The following is a 21,430-nucleotide window of genomic DNA, read 5'->3' as shown; positions in this document are numbered from 1 at the left end:
TTAAAGCATCTTATTTTTTCATCCCTGTTTATCTGTCAGTTACTTGTGAAGTTGTCCGTTTGCCAATTATATTTCCACGAATGTGGCTACGACCCGTGGATCTAGCCGTCGAGTTTATCACACTCTGTGCCGCAGTGAACATGTGTGGTCATGTGTAATTAGCTGAATGTTTACGTTTTAATGAGACGATGAATAATTACCCACAGACGCCACTCTGTATTCCCCTAACCCATCCCACATGTAGCAGATGTCAATATGAATTTTATAACGAACAAAAGTCATCTGCGTCTTTTTCTCCTTTGATGGCCGAAGATGACTGCTGAGGAATTTATTCCGGCGTGAACATGTTCGTCTCAGTTAATAACATGTGTAATCAAGTCCTCTCATTAGATATAGAGGAAATGGAACAAATTGAATTAATCATTAGAGATCATTAGATGTCTGGAATATGAGACAGCTCTGGATAAACAGCAGTTAAAAGGACGTTATCTGAGTGCGCATGCTGGATGTAGATATGCTTATCGTCAGCTTCTTTCATGTTCTGCTCTGTATTTAATCTTTTAGGGTTGTTTTTGTTTTGTTTTAAGCCAACATGCTTAAGGAAATCACAACTCACTAATAAAAAAAATGTAAAAACCACTACTCTACACATTTATCTAATGTGCCTAATTTGAGCAGGGCACAGTGATTTGAGGTTAGCATGTCTGTTTTACTCCTCTGGGATTGGTGGTTCAATTCCTGCCTCCGCTCTGTGTGTCTGGAGTTTGCATGCTTCAGGGGTTTCCTCTGGGTACTCCAGTTTCCTCACCCAGTCCAAAGACATGTTTTGTAGGCTGACTGGCATCTCTATTTGTCTCTTGTGTGTGTGTGTGTGTGTGTGTGTGTGTGTGTGTGTGTGTGTGTGTGTGTGTGTGTGTGTGTGTGCGTGTGTGTGCGTGAGTGTTCCCTGTGATGGGTTGGTACCCTGTCCTGCGTGTCCCCCACCTTGTGCCCTGGGATAGACTCCAGGCTCATTGCGACTCTGTGTAGGATCAGTGGTACATAAAAGTGGACAGTTGGATGGAATTTTTCCCTCCATTACAATATAATCATATAAAATGACTTTTTAGTTTCAAGTGTAACGGAGGCCAGCGGGAGGTGCTGTGCAGGTAAACCTCACTCCCTGATCTCACGAGGTACACTGGCGACTGACGCTAGGGGCTGCAGTCTTTAGTCTCCTTGTTAGTGCGAATGCCTCCCATGCCGGAGATCAGGGTTTGAGACCTGCTTGGAGCGGGTGTGAGTAGGACCCACATGGGTTACACAGGCACATTAAATTTCCAACAAATCTGAACTTTACATAAGGTCACAGTCAGAATGAGCTCTAATACCCATCACTGTAATTTACACTATATTGCCAAAAGTTTTGGGACACCCCTCCAGATCTTTGAGTTCAGGGGTTGGGCTCCGCCCCTTAGTTCCAGTGAAAGGAACTCTTAATGCTTCAGCTTCATACCAAGACATTTTGGACAATTTCATGCTTCCAACTTTGTGGGAACAGTTTGGGGATGACCCCTTCCTGTTCCAACATGACTGCACACCAGTGACCAAAGCAAGGTCCATAAAGACATGGATGAGTGAGTTTGGTGTGGAGGAACTTGACTGTCCTGCACAGAGTCCTGACCTCAACCCCATAGAACACCTTTGGGATGAATTAGAGTGGAGACTGTGAGCCAGACCTTCTCGTCCAACATCAGTGTCTGACCTCACAAATGTGCTTCTAGAGGAATGGTCAAAAATTCCCATAAACACACTCCTAAACCTTGTGGAAAGCCTTCCCAGAAGAGTTGAAGCTGTTATAGCTGCAAAGGGGCGGGACAACTCCATATTACATTCATGTGCATGTCAAGGCAGACGTCCCAAAACTTTTGGCAATATAGTGTATCTGCTGCTATCTAAGGCCAGCTAGTTTGAATCATTATGCTAGATATTTCACTCTTTGATCAAAGGTTTTAAATAACCTCATGCTAATATTCCTTGGTTCCTTCATTTTAAAGCCACTAATTTGTTATCCGTAACTAAAATCACTGTGTGACTGACTAAAGACATACGTCTTTACTTGTATTACAGTTTTATCATTTTCATGCTTATTGTTCTTCTCTGATTGAAGAATTTAAAGCTGCACAAGACGTTTATCTACGAGTAAACACGGTACTTTTCCTAGCCTGAGTTTCCTGTGTTTAGTGTTAACATGATGCAAGTTGTCAGTGTGTTCTGCCCATATAGATGGTTCTGGATGATCATATAGCGGAGTGTGAGCACACATCGTGTGAGAGTGAGAGAGAGAAGCACTCAGTGGATCTGACCTACATACAATATAGACCATTTGAGAAGAAGGCACACACACATGCACACATGCACACACACGAGATGAACAGTATTCCTACTCTTTATATCTGCATATTTAGGCCGAAATCAGCTCTCGATTTCTGTACTGGAGTAAATTTGGGATCAGAACATGATCACACGCTTGACAAGTTTTTTTTCCCCCTTTGTCAGTCAGTCGTCCTGGTTTTTCTCACTATACTTCTCACATGTAACACTTGCCGTTGCAGTTTGCTTGCATAACCTGATTTATAAACGGCATCACTGGTCACTTTGCTGGCTTAATTTTGCTGCCTTTGGGAAGACAAGACCAGTGTAACTAGCATCAACGCTGGTATTAGAAATTATAAAATAAAATAAAAACACTATCTACATATTTATTATTTCAAAATATCACAGTCATTCATTTTATACTGTATACTAATTTAAAATAATTTTCATGAATTTTTATTTATTTTTTTCAAAGTTAACTGTGGCTCTAGAAATACACTATATTGCAAAAAGTATTGGGACACCCCTCCAGATCATTGAATTCAGGTGTTGTTTTTCAGGGGTTGGGCTCCGCCCCTTAGTTCCAGTGAAAGGAACTCTTAATGCTTCAGCTTCATACCAAGACATTTTAGACAATTTCATGCTCCCAACTTTGTGGGAACAGTTTGGGGATGACCCCTTCCTGTTCCAACATGACTGCACACCAGTGACCAAAGCAAGGTCCATAAAGACATGGATGAGTGAGTTTGGTGTGGAGGAACTTGACTGGCCTGCACAGAGTCCTGACCTCAACCCCATAGAACACCTTTGGGATGAATTAGAGTGGAGACTGTGAGCCAGACCTTCTCGTCCAACATCAGTGCCTGACCTCACAAATGTGCTTCTAGAGGAATGGTCAAAAATTCCCATAAACACACTCCTAAACCTTGTGGAAAGCCTTCCCAGAAGAGTTGAAGCTGTTATAGCTGCAAAGGGGCGGGACAACTCCATATTACATTCATGTGCATGGAAAGGCAGACGTCCCAATACTTTGGCAATATAGTGTACATACCATGCCTTGCATAAGTATTCATACCCCCCTAATGCATTATTTTGTTCAAATCTATTAATTTCCTGTCCCTTCCCATCCCCTGCTTCAACAGTGTGGGCTTCTCATGACATGAAAATCACATTTATAAGCTGTGTAAAGATTCTGTGTAAAGATTCTGTGTAAAGATTCTGTGTAAAGATTCTGAAAATAATCCAGTAAAAAGTGTCTTATTTTTGTACAACTGCACTGGAGTGTTTTATTCCGCTTATACCAGATTTCGACTTGCTAACAGTTAGCATGTTTTGTTTATTAATGTTTATTTTGTTTATGACATGCTGCACAAGTTGATGGTTTGTAATTAACTTTAATGTTGTAGAACGCTGTGGAACATCAGCACACTTTTATATTCTGTTTATAAATAGTCTTAGATTCTGACAATCGTCTGCCATTCGACTCCCTGGATATGATCTGTTACTATAGAAACAGTGACATGTTTGAGTAGCTTTACCCCAAAAATATTTCTAAGGTTTTTTTGCTTTTTTATTTTCAAACTAAAGTCAGATGTTGACGGTGCTGTACTTTGTGAGAACGTTGGTCTGAAATGGAAGGTGTTGAAAACTGGGTGTTATTTGGTTTCATCGCCTTTTACCAGCTGCCCCGTTTTTCCCGCTATCACAGGACTCACACCTTCAACACAATACCTTAGTGCTAACATCAACAGTAACACCAGCAAATAGTGCTTTCTCTCTCTCTCTCTCTCTCTCTCTCTCTCTCTCTCTCTCTCACTCACTCTCACTCTCATACTCTTCAATCTCTAATATTAGAGATGATGATGCTATAGATAACATCAGCAGTAACACTAGAGTTAGTGTGTTCTATCTCTCTCTCTCTCTCTCTCTCAACTTTTTTCATATTAACATATACTCTTAAACATCTCACATTAGAGATGAATGATTCAGACAGTTATTTTTCCTGACTCAAGCACTCTATCACTCCTGCAGGAGCTCACAGGATATACAGGATTGATCCTCTGTAGGATTGACAGCGGTGCTATGCAAAGCCTAATAAGCCAGCAGAGCAGGTATCTACATTACAGAGTCATTTCCTTTGCATAAACAAAATGAAGCTACTGGAGAAATGAGGAGAGGGATTTGGGATGTCACATTACAGTATCCAATCAAGTTAAGCACAATTAACGATCCATTTGACTCGGTCAGCAAGGAGTAGAATAGCGATCCTGGCATGCCGAGTACATCAATTATTCCAGAATTCAAAAGAGATGACAACACGAAACCTAATAATATATCGGCACCTCGGTGTTTGGTGTGGTTTACTGGAAAACGAATGTCATAAAGAATGGTTTAGGGGTAGGCCCCTCATCTACCCCTGAGGAAGGGCTGTGGATGGAACCCTGACCTCAACACCACAAAATCTAGTGTGGCAGTGAAGTTGAAGATCTGGTGATCTAGCATTCCAGAGCTCAAAACATTGCCAAAACATTGTTTTTTGTGTTATCATAATGTGTTAGAAACTTCCTACAATTGGCTAGCATTGCTGTGATTGACAGGAGTGAAAGAGAAAAGGAGCTGAAAACTCGGTTTCTTTGCCATCTCAAGCATCTTCTAGTCTGAGAGGTGTGTGTGTTTCTTCTTGACTTGGCTCTTCAGGACCTCCAAAGGCTGGAGGGAAGTTAACAAAATTGTCACTCTGTCCAATGAGGAAGATTTCTTGGAGTGAGAGGAGGAGCGATAGAGAAAGTATTTCCAAATAAGAGGTTTTGTTTCATTTTTCTTTCATTTTATGTCCACTGTTAGATCTGAGAAAGGAACTAGCTTCTAAAGACATTCCCTTATTGTGCTACAGATAACAGTGTCAGCTTGCACCTTCAGGACTCTTTTGGAACCATGGACCTGCTTTCATTGCCCCAGTGCACAGATTAAAGGATCCCTAGCATCCTGAGTGTGTTTACCATATGTATACTTGTGTGTTTGGGTCATCTGATGCCCATGGATGACAGTTTATGCCCAAGTGGCATCAATTCCTCAGTTGATAATCTCAGCTGTATACTGTAAAGTTGTAAGGATGTAGGAACTGCTGCCTGCTGTAACCTCATCTCAAACTCTTATCCACAGATTCACTTGATTCTACTGAATCCTGGACTATTTGTGTTCGTCACGGTTATATCACAATTATATCAACTCACCATATTGTTTGTTTTAATATTATTTTAGGTATATTACACTGATCTGGCATAACATTATGACCACCCGCCTGATATTGTTTTGGTGCTACCAAAACAACCCTGACCCGTCCTGCACTGTGTATTCTGACACCTTTCTATCAGAATCAGCATTAACATGAGTTCTTCACAAGGTTTCTTTCCTTGGCATTTTACATCTTAGTCACTATACAAACTCGCTTTAAAAGCCACACTTCTGAGTCCAGAACTGGAGTTCAAACCCAAGCAAGAAATATCCAACCCTGTAAATAAACAAGAGCGCACTATTAACTCGTCTCTTCCTATATAATGCACTCTCGGCAGATTTGCGCGTATATGATGCCCCTTTAGTGCCGCTCTGTGGTTGCCATAGTTCCCAGTCTCGTGTGCTAATTGGCTTAAGGAACGTGGGATCAGCGTGATGCGCATGCATGGTATGGCACGGCACTCTGGGTCTTCTACTCAGACTCGGTGTTAGGAGCGAACAATGTTAATGTACTCCAGCTTGAATAACAGCAAGCAGTGAAATGAGATCAGATACCCAGAAAAATGTGCATGTGCATCCCTTAAAGTCTGATATTACAATCTTGTACAATAACACATCATACACACTTTACATTTTCATTAAAAGCTCTTAAAAGCTGAAAAGAATGGCATTCAAAGGGATTTGCTGGATAATTTTGAGTGTAGCTGCTCCTCACATCCTCTTTGCACTGAGTAATGGAGTTTAACCCTTTATTTCAGACGCTATCTGGTGCTTTAATGAGTATTGATGTATTGATGTAACGAGAGCGGAGAGCTCTCTCTGTCGCTTTTATCCAGCGTGGCTTTGCTCTGTACAGATGAAAATCTTTTAATTGGGTGAAAACGAGTGTTAACAAGCTCAGGGCCGAGTCTAGATTAGAGTTTAGAGGAAAGATTAATTACTATAGATACCATGTACATGTGTACGTGTGTGTGTGTGTGTGTGTGTGTGTGTGGTTTGCTTGTGCTGTCTAATATAATATCGTGACTCAGACAGAGAAGCAGGACAGATTATATGAGAAAGGTATCATGGGTAAAGCCTTGAACATACTGTAGATAGAGTTATGATTTTGATTTAAAAGTGATTAGTAAACAATCCTGTTGTTTTTTCTGTCTATAATAGGAACACTTGCCACTTTTAAAAGCTAATATTATCATTTCATCTATACTGGATTATAATACAAGGCTTACCTTAACTTGCCGTAATACCTTACATAGCATGTAAATACCACTAATTTGCCTAAAATCCAGATGTTTTTATTCGAGCGTGAGTCATAGTTTTGTTTCATTTTTCCTTATTTCATTCCATTTCTTTTTATTCTACTACAAAATATTACACATACAGTATAACCAGGGCTGTATGTAGACTTCTCAGAGTGACTGTTCATGCTCCAGTTAGCTAGAGGTGTGTGATAACGCTCTTGTAGCACAATCTGACTACACGATTTATTACGATTTATGATTTATGTAAGTTTACTTGTAAACTATGGCAGCAAAAATTGTAGTGTCACAATGACAGAAACAATGATGAAGCGTAAATTGAGTTTGTGATTATTTTAAAACATTATTAAAACACTTTTATAGTATTTCAGAAAAGTGCATCATGACGCTTTTTATATCTCCAAACTTAATTTTTTTTTTAACTAAACTAACTAACTAAATCAAAGACTTTCACATTTTTTATAAGAATTCATGATCGTCCACAAGCGTCTACAAAATGCTTTCATCAAGGCACAAATCCATGGAACAAGAAACAAGTGTGTCAAGGGGCGTGGCCAGGGCGGAGCTGGGCGGAGTGAAAACAAATCAGGAAGTAATATGAGGTAAACACAGTGGGAGTTCAAACCCTGATTTTTCTTTTTTATTTATATAGTAGTGTAAAATTGTCTCAAATGGAACAGCAACACGTTTGTACTAAATAGACATATAAGCCGTTTCCAAGGCGACAGTGAATGACGACACGCGTAATCTACTAGCTTTATCAGAATACGGCGAATTTTGTAAAATAAAATAAATCACACAAAGTGAGCTCATTTCAAAGATTTTTGTAAGACATCCACCGAAGTGTCATTGGCCATATCTTTCCTCGTCCAGCGTGAATGCCTGGTTGCTCCACCCCTCTTCTGCTACGTAAAAAAAAGCTTATCCCCGCCCCTCTTGTTAGATGTAAGAAAATCCGTGAGCGCTGAGCGCATGAAGTGTCCGACATTCTACACCTCAATGTCCAGTTGAATCAGTCCATCCTCCAGGTTCCTGAAGCACACTTGTTGTCATTTTCACTCACACTATTTATATTACACAGTGGCGTAGTAAAAAAGTACGTGATTTGGAAGCAGCCTAGAGGTTTAATGGCAGGTTTTGTTCTTGTGTATAGTTCACAGTTGTGTGTACAGTATCCGAGGCTTTGATATAGTCTTTATATTTCATCTTCAGTGACTGTTATTTAGCTTCTGTGTATTAATCACTAAATAAAAATAGGCTGTCCGTGTGACATCACAACCTGGCACAGATCTCAAAATGGAAGAAGGCCTTTCTCTACCACCGTGCTTTTTTTTTTCCTCTTCTATAAAAAAAAAGGATCTAGAGAGAGGGGGAGGTAGAGAGAGAAACAGGGGAGAGAGAGAGAGAGAGGTTGTGAATTGCTAGCGAGAAAGGACAGCCCACATACATGGAGAATTCACAACCAGGCAACTTGCACTGACTAATTTAGACATCCATCCATGGGTTGCCTAGCAACACTTGGGGTTTGTTTCTCTCTTCTTTTTTTAATTCTCGCACATGTACAGCTGTTGGAGGGAGGAGAGAGGGTTAAAATGGCTCCAAGACCTTTTTCATTCCAGCACACGTTCTCATTCGCTTGTTACGCCACCTTGCATTGTTCCTCAGCTGATTGCATCAGTGTGCGATCGACTTCTCCTCACGCCGTCACGTTGATCTGTGACGAGGCCAACTTTAGTGAACTTCTCACCGCTGAACTTCTAGTGCACGTTAGGACACTTCCGCTTTCTTTCTTTCCTTCCTTCTTCCTTTCTTCCCTCAAGAAAGTTCTTATCCATGATCCAGAAACACGGCTAAGATCCTTGAGTGTGAATCTCAGTGCTGGAGTTTTAATATGAGAGGAGGAAGGTAGCAAGCAGGAGAGAGAGAGAGAGAGAGAGAGAGAGAGAGAGGGAAGGGAAAAGGACGACTGTTATGGAAAAGGGAAAGATGCAATGATGGAAGAAAATTGCAAAAGTACAAGAATACGTATGCATGTACAAAGGGAGAAAAAAGAGCAGGGGGGATGGAAAGAGAAGGAGGTGGAGATGCTGATCAGAGTTGATCAAAAAAAGAACAGAAAAGAGAAAGAAAGAGGGAGTGAATGCTTGGGGAAGGATGGGGAAAAGAAGTAAAAGAGATGTAGGGATGTGACGAGAGAAGAAGAATGGAGGAAAGAAAATGAGAAAAGTTTGAATAGAAGCTTGAAAAGGAAAGAATAAAGTAGATAAAGGAGAGATATCTAGGGAAGAGCAGAAGGGAGGGGAAAAGAGAACCTAAGGGGGAAGCAGAAATGAAGGGAAAGAAAAAGATAAAGGGGTGATGGCTAGAAGAGGAAAGGAAGAGAAATGGAAGATAGGGAGAGATGGCAAAGAAGAAGAAAGAGAGAAAAGGTTAAGAAAAGAAAGAGGGAATGAAGACAAGAGGAAATTGAGACAGACTGAGGGAAGGAAGTTAACAGAGAAGGAAAGATGGGGGGGTGCAGGTTAGTAAGAGAGGTAAAGAAAGAAGTGCAGGATGAAGACACAGGAGAAACGAAAGGATAGAATGAGAATGAGAAAGAAGAGAGGAGGAGGAGAAAAAAAGAGAATGGAAATCGGATTGAGACAGAGATGACGGAAGAGGAAGTGAGAACGAGGAGTGAAAGACAGATGGAGAGAAAGAGAAAGGAGGAGGGATGGTGAAGAGGGGACAGGATAGAGGGAGAAAGGAAGAGATGAGGAGAAACGGGACAAAGGAGGGATGAGGGGGTGGAGAAAGATGACAAGATAATGTCTGGGGGGATAATGGGGGAAAAATCAAGTGTGAGAAAGTGAAAAGAGGTGGAAGGATAGAGGAAGGAGAAGACATGATGGAAGAGGAAAAGAGACAAGTACAAGAAGAAGAGAGAGAGCTAGAGAGAGTTCAGAAATGTAGAAAGAGAGAACGATTAAGCACAGAGAAGAAAAATGAAGAAAATGAGAAAGATGGAGAGAGGAAAGATTGTGGAAGAAGAACATATGGAGAAAGAGGTAGAGAGAGAGAGAGAGAGAGAGAGAGAGAGAGAGAGAGAGAGTTCAAAGATGTAGAAAGAGAGAAAGAATAAGAAGTGAAGTGGAGAGATGGAGGGATTCAAGGAGAAGGGGAAAGAAAACAGAAGGAAAGGGAAATGAAGCAGAACAAGAGAGATTGTTCAGAGATGTAGAAAGAGAGGAAGATTAGGAGGTGACAGAGAGATGGAGGGATGCAAAGAGAAGGAGAAAGACAGAAAGAAGGACAGCATAAGTATTAAAAAAACACAAGGAGTATGGAAAAGAAAAAGCGAATGAAAGAAAGAATTGAGAGATGGTGAAGTGGAAAGAGAAACAAAAGGAGTGAAGAAGAGCGGGTAAGGTAGAGAACGGAGAGATGATGGAAAGAGAACAGAAGGAAAGGTGAAGAGGAAAGAGAAGGAGAAAGACAGAAGAAGGAAGAGAGGTGGAACAGAAAGAGGACAGGAAGGAGGGAGGGAGAAAGAGAGTGTGAGAGAGGAAGGGAGGGAGGGAGGGAGGGAGGGAGGGAGGGAGGGAAAGAAGGAGGGAGCTCGGAGTGAACGTGTGATGCTTATGTGCTTGGCTCCTTCCTCTCAGAGTCACACACAAGGCAGGATGTGTGGAGGGCCGAGCGTGTGCAGTGATCTCCCGCTCCCTCCATCTCTCCATCATCCCTCATTTATCCCTCGTTCACCTCGGGAACCTCCGGCCCGGAACTCTGTTCTCCAGTCGGCTTGATAAACCAGCAGGAGACATGAAGTCCATACTGAACGCTCTGAAGAAAGAAGGTGAGAGGGAGAGAGGAGAGAGAGGAGAGAGAGAGAGAGGGAGAGAGAGAGAGAGAGAGAGAGAGAGGGAGAGAGAGAGAGAGAGAGAGAGAGGAAGCCACTGATGTTTGAGTTTGCTGAAGATTCACAGAACAACTTTTTGTTTGATTTTTGGAAATCTTGGTATGGATTTAAAACTTGACCGAACAACACTTTGTTTGTAGCTCTTGTTTTGTGTGTGTGTGTGTGTGTGTGTGTGTGTGTGTGAGATGATGTGATAACGTCGTTCTTCTCGTTGTTTCGCTGATTGCATCACTTCCAATTGTACCAGGGGTTTAATTAGAGCCTCGAGAGACTACAAATGAAATAACTGGCAGTCGACGTGTAAAGTGTCACTTACCCCGTGACCTCATTTCCTGTTCTCAGGTTGCATGGAGAGATCTTTCACTTCATTTTTTTTAATCTCTCTCCTCTATTTAATTGTTCTTTTATTTCCAGAGCTCAGAGTATTTTTATATACCTATCAGATGCCTATACCTATCACAAAATGTGAAAACTCTACTGCAAAATACATGTAAGGTTATTTCTTCTCAGCTAATTATATACTTCAGATGGAAAAAACATGTCCAGTCGTGTCTAAGATCAGGTTGGCTTTGCTTCAGAAGAAAATGAATCAACAGCATATTCGGTCAACATCACAAATGTCCACAGGACTGAAACTGAACTGAGAAAAATGTCAAATACTTGTTATCAAATTGGCAAGGTCTGACTTTTTATCTACAGTCTGATTAATTGGATTTGACCAATTTATTTTTATTTATTTGTTTGTTTGTTTGTTTGTTTATTTGTTTGTTTACTTTCTATTATTATTTTTTTTATTTTTTGTAAAATCAATTCACATTTTGGTCAAACTCTTATTTTCCAGAATGTTTCTAAAGCACTGATTTATTTATTTATTTATTCATTTAATTTAGGATATTTTTATGCCCTCTGACAGTAGCTCTAGCTGTAGCAGTAACTGCACTCGTTCTAATAAGTTATCGTTTCTATAGTAACCAAAAGAATCCCAGTGGCTTGTACAGCAGGCGCTCTAACATAATCTATGGCTTAAAATAAACAGTTTGAAAATAAAAAAAACAATGTTTTTTAAGAAAGAATAACTTTATTGATATGGAGAAAAGTTTCTGTCTAAATCTGAATTCTGTAGACGTTTACAAAGAAACAAATCTGAAGGGTTTACGCAAATTTATGGAGCGACCCAGTCACTTTAGAGCTCAGGTGATCCGTGATGAGGATCACACACTGCTTCTGCTTCATCTCACATGATATGATGCAGACACACACCGCTGTATTTTATACGCAAACACCAAAATCTCCCTCCAGAACATTTCGTTTTAGCCACAAGAAAGCTGATCCGAAAATCTAGTTATTCTACTGATAAACATTGTTGCCATGGCAACCGCTAGTATGACTTCATAGTACATAGTACTTCATGGTGATATGAAGTGATAGAGTCTCTGAGAAGTTCGGGGTTTGTTTCTGCGTTTTCTGGTTTTTCTGGAATGCCCAAAAAATAGACATTTTTTTAGTTTAATTAATTTCTAGAGACTTTTAGATATTTTTTTTTCATGTGTGTGTGTGTGTGTGTGTGTGTGTGTGTGTTTGTTGTTTTCCTATAACAGCATGCCCCAAGTGTTTTATTACTTCCTTATACTCAACAATACAGAGCAGTGGTTGTCTTCGTGGGGTCCACAAACCCTAGCTGGGGGTCTGCAGATTGTTAAAAAATTTTGTTCTATTCAAAAAACACCATTATCAAAAGAATCATATTAATTATTGAGGTCTTATAAGTTTTTGCGTATTTGTCAGGTCCCTTTAATTAAACATAAAAACAAATATATTATAAATGAACGCATCTGGGTCATGCAGTAACATGTCCTGGTGGTGAAATGTACAGGAAAACAACGAATCGAATAAATAGGCAAAATGCAACGCTACACATTTACACATGTGGAATTTCTTTAATAATTAAAGCAGAAAGAAAAGAGGAGCCTTAGTAAAGAGAAGCTAAGGTGCAAAAGATAAAAATTCAAATCTGGTTTAGCTAATAACTGCTAGTTATGGTCAGTATATCAGTATATCCATTTTGGCGTCGGTGCCTCGCCATAGCAACAGTTAATTCCATGGAGATAAAGCGCCACGAGCAGAATCTCCCAGCTGTCATGTTGTAATAACCGTAATTATAACACAAGGTGAACACGCAGCTTCCTTAGCTTTACGCTTTCAAGTGTGTTCAGCGTTGACCAGTTTGTATCAGGTTCAGAGAAGTATACAGGACCGTGGCTCGCCGTGTCCATGGGAACACACACAAGGTTCTGGAAACATCACACACAGCCGTCTTTAATGACAAAACACCCGGCACTTACTCTTGATTACAGAGTTTTAGCGTCGATATCATTACCAGGCTAAATGCTGAATTCCACCATGGCATTAGCAGTGGGATGTTGCCTTCTCAAGCTGTTCTCAAGCTGTCCTCCAAGACCGCAAGGTTCCTCGATTCTGACAGCATCTGAAGTTGGATTATTTTTCAGGTTCGGCCACTTCACTCAGAGGGTCGTTGGATGAAAGCGAAACCCGGTGCGAGATAATAGTGACGTCACGTACGAGGCAGTGTTTATCACCACCATTACGGTGTTGAATCTCTGTAGTATTTTTAACCCTGTAACACACCATGGATGTGGAGACACGGAAACGTGGCGTGTGTGCACCGAGACCTCAAATGGCCCAGTGTTCTTGAAATGTGCTGTAAGTTCTTCCACGGCCTGCTTCAGTGTCGCAACAGAGACATAAATATAGCTGCTAATCATGCATTCACACGGGATTTCTCACACAGCCGTGGACCGAGGCAGAGGGAACATCTCGACTGGGTTTCAGATGTCACTGGAAAGTGGAGCCGAAGAGTTTGGTCAGACTTTGTGAAAGTGTGCTGGGTTTACCTGAGAGGAAGAGTGCGACTCGGTGGACTCGGTGACGTGCTAGGAAATGGATTAAGTCGCAGTGACAGACTCGTCAAATATAAACTCTTGAGTCTCCTGAGCTTTTACCCAGTCATAAGAAAATGGCAGGTTTGAATTCAGGCACAGCCACCCAGTGACAACCTCAGAGAGACTGAGTGGAAAAGATGGTGTTCTTCTCTTGCCTATTGGTCAGACCGACGCTAATGAATCGTTGTTATCTGTTAGCTTGTGTATACAGGAAGGAGCAGTTAGTGCTATCCTCCTGAGAAGAACTGTAATAAAGATAGCACACTGAAGCCCTTATTATAACAGTATTGTGTTATTTTAATTTATACCACAACGCTGTGGAATGATTTGTCTCAATCAGCCGCAGGACAAATCACAGATTTATACATTAGTCCCTTTGTTTTAATATATTAACATTTCTATATTAACAAATAATTCTGGTTATGATTTCTGAAAGGATCATTTCTGTTTGTTTAACTTTTCCACAAGAGCCTCCGGTCTCAGTGTTTCCCATCACTGAGAAGTCTTCGGGACAGAGGACCTTGTGCTTTCTGGTTTCTTGTTAAAATCCCAAGTTGTGCTTTGTCTTTAACCTTTAGAAAAAGAAAAAAGTGAGGCTGCTGAAGGAAATTGAAACTGATTATAGAGTAGATGCTTTAAAATAAGTAATGTACATTCTGGAACAGTAAAAAAAAAAAAAAGTATTTGTGTATTCCTTATTACTAGATAAAAAATGTGTTTTGAATTCATTGGCGATTTATTGTGGCATAAAATGAATCCCACTCTGTTATACTGAGGATTATTTTCCTCTAACTGATGCCCCTATGTGTTGTATTCCTAATACACTAAATTGCCAAAAGTTTTGGGACGTCTGCCTTTACATGCACATGGAGTTGTCCCGCCCTTTGCAGCTATAACAGCTTCAACTCTTCTGGGAAGGCTTTCCACAAGGTTTAGGAGTGTGTTTATGGGAATTTTTGACTGTTCCTCTAGAAGCGCATTTGTGAGGTCAGACACTGATGTTGGATGAGAAGGCCTGGCTCACAGTCTCCACTCTAATTCATCCCAAAGGTGTTCTATGGGGTTGAGGTCAAGTTCCTCCACACCAAACTCACTCATCCATGTCTTTATGGACCTTGCTCTGGTCACTGGTGTACAGTCATGTTGGAACAGGAAGGGGTCATCCCCAAACTGTTCCCACAAAGAGCATGAAATTGTCCAAAATGTCTTGGTATGAAGCTGAAGCATTAAGAGTTCCTTTCACTGGAACTAAGGGGCCGAGTCCAACCCCTGAAAAACAACACCTGAACTCAGTGATTTGGAGGGGTGGCAATATAGTGTATACCGTGTATATATATGTATATAAACAGATTAGATTTCTCATTTCTTTTTTTTTAATAACAAAAACCCTCTGTCGTTCTCTTTTCCCAGTGCCTTTCCGAGAGGCTCCGGCAGCAGCGGTGAGTTCAGGCAGGAGCAGACCTCAGCAGGCTCATCCAGGCCGGAGCACTCTGGCCGCACCTCGCGTGCTCCTGCGCTCCAACAGCGACAACAACCTGAACGTTAACAAGCTCTCAGCGCCACACACGCCCTCGCGCTCGCCCTCGCCCGCACGCTCGCCGTCGCCTTCGCCCCTGCGCAGCTTTTCACCCCGCAGGCCCCAGCAGATGCAGAACAGCTCCAATGGCACGGTAAAGAGCATGGGCCGGGGGGCCAGGCACCCCCCGCGCAGCCGCTCGCCCTCGCTGGGCCGCCTGGGAGACGGCGACGCCCGCAGACACCCGCCCCAGCGCCACAGCAGGTCAGTGTCATCACGCTTCCTTTTTTTAATTTCGTAATCACAGGGATGAAAGTTTTGATTAGGATCATGCAGCACTTTCTAGATATGAGTACGGTAATTTCTTCCCACTTAAACACTCGATTCAGCTCGTGAAAGGCCCAGCAGGTAGCTGATGAGGTGAACCATGGGATGTTCGAAAGTTCACGCTGTGCATCATCATCATTGTGGAGCCACATGACTGGAACTGTCGAGTAGTGCGGTTAGTTCAAGGGCTGAAATTAGCAATCTTTGTGTTGATGTATCTCTGAGATGATACCTTTTACATCCTTTGTGAATTATACCGCCTGTATAGCAGAACAACTTTCAAAGCCTTCAGAAAGCCTGAAAACAGAAGCGTCCAAATGTTCTTCCCACACCCGTATGAAGGCGTACAAACAAGGCGCTTTCTTCTTTTTCGATTACATTTTCATGCTACACAGTTCAGACTTCCCTGAGAACTTTAGCCAGCAAACCGCCAGCAACCACTAGCTTGAGCCAAAAAGCACATCAGGGTCACAGAGCTGCAGGTCTTTAATCATCTCTTAACTGCATGAGGCTTTATCCAGTATCGAAACACATCATGGTGTGAAATAGACATGTTAGGTGAATCAGGGCTAGATGTTGATTTGTCTCAGATGTGCAACCTTTTTTACCAGTATGCTAGTGTTATCAAACTTATCAGACATTTTCAGTATAAAGAAATTACATTTTTTTATGGTATAAAACAAGTCTGTTGGCTTTCAGTGTGTTTTAGATGTGTGTTTTTGACCTCTGTTGGATAACCTTACACACAGTTTTACTGGTTGAAGATCAACACCTTCACATTTTAGATGCTTTTTAGATGAACTTGGAGCATCTCAGAGAGCAGAAATGGATTTGATATCAACATTTACTTTGAAGATACAAACATTTGTGAGGAGAAAAAACGTTTTCAGTTTTGTTTGGACCTTTTCTATGAATATACCACCCCTAGTAGTTTAGATAAAAACAGAAATACTTATAAAACACTAGAAATTCTTAAAGCTCTGAGTGTCTACTTTCATACGAGCTTCATATTAACCACCGCTGTGGAGTGAACACAAGAAAACAGAAGCAAATTCCAGTTTTTGTCCGCTGCTAAACAGAGTTAAATGCTCTTCCACCAAACACTGAATGATATCGATCATCAGCTGTCATCCTGTCAACATACCGATTGGAAATCTAGCCTGTTATACACTGCAATTACAGCAAGATCATTACTTTTCACACAGTACCAAATGAAAATGATAAAACCTGAATTCTGTAGCAGAGAGAGCGCTCTCCTTGTCAGATTATTACAATGAAGATCTTTTAACAATAGACCTCTTTTTTTGGAAAAGTTCAAATTTCAAATGTCACACAATTTATATGTTCATATACACGCTGATCAGCCATAACATTATGAGCAGTGAGAGGTGAAGTGAATAAGACTGAGTATCTCCTCATCATGGCCCCTGTTAGTGGGTGGGATATATTAGGCAGCAAGTCAACATTTTGTCCTCAAAGTTGATGTTAGAAGCAGGAAAAATGGACAAGCGTAAGGATTTGAGCGAGTTTGATGAAGGGCCAAATTGTGATGGCTAGACCACTGGATCAGAGCATCTCCAAAACTGCGGCTCTTGTGGGGTGTTCCCAGTCTGCAGTGGTCAGTATCTATCAAAAGTGGTCCAAGGAAGGAACAGTGGTGAACCGGTGACAGGGTCATGGGCGGTCAAGGCTCACTAATGCAAGTTTGGGAGCGAAGGCTGGCCCGTGTGATCCGATCCAACAGATCCAACGGGTCAGGGCTGTTTTGGCAGCACCAAAACAATATTAGGCAGGTGGTCATAATGTTAAGCCTTGTCAGTGTAATTACTGTAAATACTACAGGAGTCTTAAATATCAGCCAGAATAGCATAACATTGTTTCAGCTGCTATTCATTGCTGTTAAACGGGGCTTGTGGCTCAGCATTTATTTATTTATTTATTTATTTTTTGGTAGCAGATTGGTTTTCCTGTCTCTGTTTTGCATAATTAAAAGCTTTGTTTGGTTCTACCATGATTGTTGACCTGCTGTTGGAAAAGTAGCACGTGGACATGCTCCAGGGTGTTCGGCGTGACACAGCTCTGTTTGGACTGATAGAGGACGACGTGTGGCTGTGGCTGTGGCTGAGACTGCAGGAAGTGACATACTCAGCGTTTTGCATATCGCTGGCCTTGTTCTACTTGTGAAAGGAAACAGGACGGCTAAAGCGTGTTAAAGCGGTAGTGTGCAGCAGTGCTATTTCAGAAAGTCCTACAGATAGGAAGGATGTTATTTTTGCTATGCTTGTCATTGCAGTGCATGGATAAAGACAGGATGGATAAAGACCTGATCTGTGTGTATAAAGAGAGCATATAGAGGGAGGTGTGGCGGTCTGGGAAAACCCAGTGGATATCGCTGTGGCTGATGTCTGTGAACAGAAAAACAGATTTTTAATTTTGCTTGTAATGCACGTCGACACTTTAAGAAGGCATCAATAGTATAAATGTCAAAGCAAAGTATACATTTTTTATTTAAGTTTTCTAAATATTTTTTTATGGTTTTTGCACACATGAAAAAAAACAACAGCCAGACCCTTCATATAACAACAGTCTGGGCAAAATGCAAAATGAAGCACAAAAATAAGACAAAAAAGGAGAATGACGGTGTACAATCCCGACATGTACTACAAAGAGTGATTATTAGTTGATTTCTATAAATTTAAATGATTGCTAATTTATAATTGAATACGTCGTTAGTCCTTGTGGTTCGTCAGAAAATAAAAAACTGGTTCCCACATTTTGTGTTCCCAGAGATTGTGTATCTGATTCGTTCCAGATGTAAAGTCCAGTTTAACCAGTCAGATAAGAGAGGCCTTAATAAGCAGAATAACGTTCTTAGCTACAATTATACCATATTGGACTGGTAACCACACCTTCAGGCTGAGAGACTCAAGTGAATCTGACCAAACAAAAATTACGATCATTGGGTCAGGGTTATTTACTTTTTAACCCTTTTTTAACTTTCTGCAAAAATCATGTTGTGTAAGGAGGCGGTTTTACGAACATGGTGGTAAAAGCAGTAAACAGAAAACAACAATCACACGGTTTTTAAGCTGTTTAGGTGGAATGTCTGTTATACCAGGGTCAGAGGTTGGTGGTGTGATTCCTGTCTCCGCCCTTTGTGTGCAGAGTTTGCTTGCTTTCCCTGTGCTGTGGGGTTTCCTCAGGGTTCTCCAGTTTCTTCCTCCTGTCCAAAGTCAGGCATTGTAGGCTGACTGGCATCTCTAAGTGTGTGATTGGGTGTGTGAGTGTGTGCGAGTGTGCCCTGTGATGGGTTGGCAGTCCTTCCTGTCTTGGGAAAGGCCCTAGGTTCTGTGTCCCTTTGTAGGATGGATGGATGGATGGATGGATCAATGGATAGGTACATGGATGAATGGATGCATGGATGGATGGATGGATGGATGGATGCAAAGAACAAGCACAGGACTATAAACTGATAATTTGTCTTTGTCTTACAATCTTTTGACCAATCAGAATTGAGAACTAAGCAGTGCATGTGGCAAATCTTCACAAATTACATAATGGACTACAACTAGGATGTATTTAAATAAATAAAGAATTATCTATCTATCTATCTATCTATCTATCTATCTATCTATCTATCTATCTATCTATCTATCTATCTATCTATCTATCTGTATAGATACTGTATATCTGTGTTACTGTGCTCATCTTTTTTTTAGATTAGTAAAAGACTTTCTCCTGGCAAGTGGGAACAAATTTGTGATACTTTTTGTATATCATGCAATAAGATGTTTTCATGCATCTGTGATATTTTTGCCATAACTCAGGTGTTCTTTTTCTGTTACACTTCTGAGTGCCGAGGGAATATCCGCCATCCACGCTATCCCTCTAGGCTATAAAATGGTGACACGGTTTTGAGAATTTGCCCGTTAAACAGATTAGCGTTAAAATTCAGAGCGGGCAGAACACCTGATCTGCTCGGCAGAGGCCCAGAGACTGGATGAGTTTGGATAGGGCGAAACGTGAAATAAAGTTATGATGAACAGACAGTGCCAACATCCTAGCTGGAAGAGGAAGCCGGTCACAGAGAGGTAGATAGGAGCATCAGAGCCTGTGTGTATGTGCAGATGAGCATGTGTGACAGCAAATGTCTGTTTCCGTGTGTGAGTGTGTGTGTGTGTGTGTGTGTATGAGAGGAAAAGCGAGGGAGGAGGAAGTGTGTGTATTTGTGCATGTGTGACAGCAAAAGCCTGGTTGACAGCATCCTTGTATGCGTGTGTATGTGCGTGTGAGCAAGTGTGTGCATGCGTTTGTATGGAAGTGTGCCTGGGGGTGTGCGAATCTTGTCGCTCTACAGCAGTTCGGATGAGCGAGTGGCCTACTGTAACTGGGCCATGCCAATTACTCACTGGCATGGCAAAAAAACCCAACTAATTAGAGGTGGTTTTAAAAGGGAAGAATGAACTCCTCTGGTATTTGACCCTGTTCTCCTCACGAGCTTGACGGTTCACTGCTCTCTGAGCTCCAGCATGGCTTCTCTCTTCTGCTTTAGTGCAGGATGTGTCTGTCTAGGGCTGGGTTTTCTTTTAACACTGCTACGCTGCTGATATCCATGTCATTATCTGTGAAACCCAAAGCGATCCGATCGTAGTCAGGACGCTTCAGATTTTATTCTGTGGAAAGGAAAAAAGAAAAAAAACCCTCTGCTGAATCCTTTAACAGAGACGCGATAACACGTCTCTCCGTGTCAGATTATCCACTAACGAGGCATTATCTGAAACATCCGGTGCCTTCGGAATGCTTTGGAAATGTGTGGGTAAAACATGTAATGCTATTCAAGTCACTCGTTTCAGTTATCGAGTTGTACACACACAGATTTACAAATTATCTGTAAATTGTTCAATTGAGGATTTACACAAGAAACATAGCACACTCTGTAACATGTCCATCGACGCATGAGAAGACTAACTAATGTAAACTTCGATTGATTCGCTTCAAATTGGATCATTTATGATATGAGTTGCTGCACCGCTAAAGAAATATTAAATGATGGTTGTGCTTGTGTCTGATGGTTTAGGTTTATATGAAAAAGAAGCCATTATTATTATTATTATTATTATTATTATTATTATTATTATTATTAGATACACAGTAACTTACAGCAGAGTGAATTTCTTTTCTTCACATCGCCTCTCTGGTTAGAAAGCTGAGGTCAGAGCACAGGGTCAGCCATGATACAGATGAAGCAGAGAGAGTTAAGGGCCTTGCTTGAGGGCCCAATATAGTGGCAATGTGAGTGCTAGGGCTTGAACCACATCCTTGTGATCTGTAACCTAGAGCTTCCACCACTGAGCCACTACTTCCCTTGAAATGTCCACCACTCAACAATTCTTCTGTAAGGTGTTAGTGTGGAAATGATAATGTTTTAGAACATGTCCATTACCTTCAACATGTGATTTTCTTTGTAGCTCTCAAACCAGCTGTTACAAGAAATTTGTCATCTATTATTTATTATTATTATTATTATTATTATTATTATTATTATTATTATTATCACCGAGCTCAGCTTCTCTTGCTCACCTGGACTGCCTGTTCTTTGAACCAATCTGTAGACACAGGTGCTTGGAAAAAAAAAAACCCTAAATAAAAATCCTCTCCTTGCATATTCTATGGCATCTGGCACCCATATGATACAGAATCCTCCAAGCTGCTCTCAGATGAGCGTCTAAAAAGTGTGACTTTTGACACATTTTGCTAGTGTGCTAAGTCTGGCATCCACGTAAAAAAGAAAAGAAAAAAAAACCCTTGTGAATATGGTTTTGGCCTCCATAGCTATGTGTGCTGCTTGATGGGGATCTGTCCCTAGTTACAGCAGCAGTTG

The 21,430-nt window shown here is 41.2% G+C and overlaps 1 protein-coding gene across 2 annotated transcripts in view; it reads left to right on the top strand.

Annotated features, from left to right (window-relative positions):
• The window catches only part of shank2b (SH3 and multiple ankyrin repeat domains 2b), a 173,620-nt gene that overhangs the window by 71,183 nt on the left and 81,007 nt on the right, over nt 1–21,430 (top strand). For both annotated transcript variants that reach the window (XM_058397080.1, XM_058397087.1), the window contains exon 11: nt 15,117–15,486. In XM_058397080.1, the coding sequence (XP_058253063.1) occupies nt 15,117–15,486 (370 nt within the window). The remainder of the gene's footprint in view (nt 1–15,116; nt 15,487–21,430) is intronic.

This window comes from Hemibagrus wyckioides, linkage group LG08, assembly GCF_019097595.1.
Source record: "Hemibagrus wyckioides isolate EC202008001 linkage group LG08, SWU_Hwy_1.0, whole genome shotgun sequence".
Classification (NCBI taxonomy): domain Eukaryota; kingdom Metazoa; phylum Chordata; class Actinopteri; order Siluriformes; family Bagridae; genus Hemibagrus; species Hemibagrus wyckioides.
This window is presented reverse-complemented; position numbering and strand designations above follow the sequence as displayed.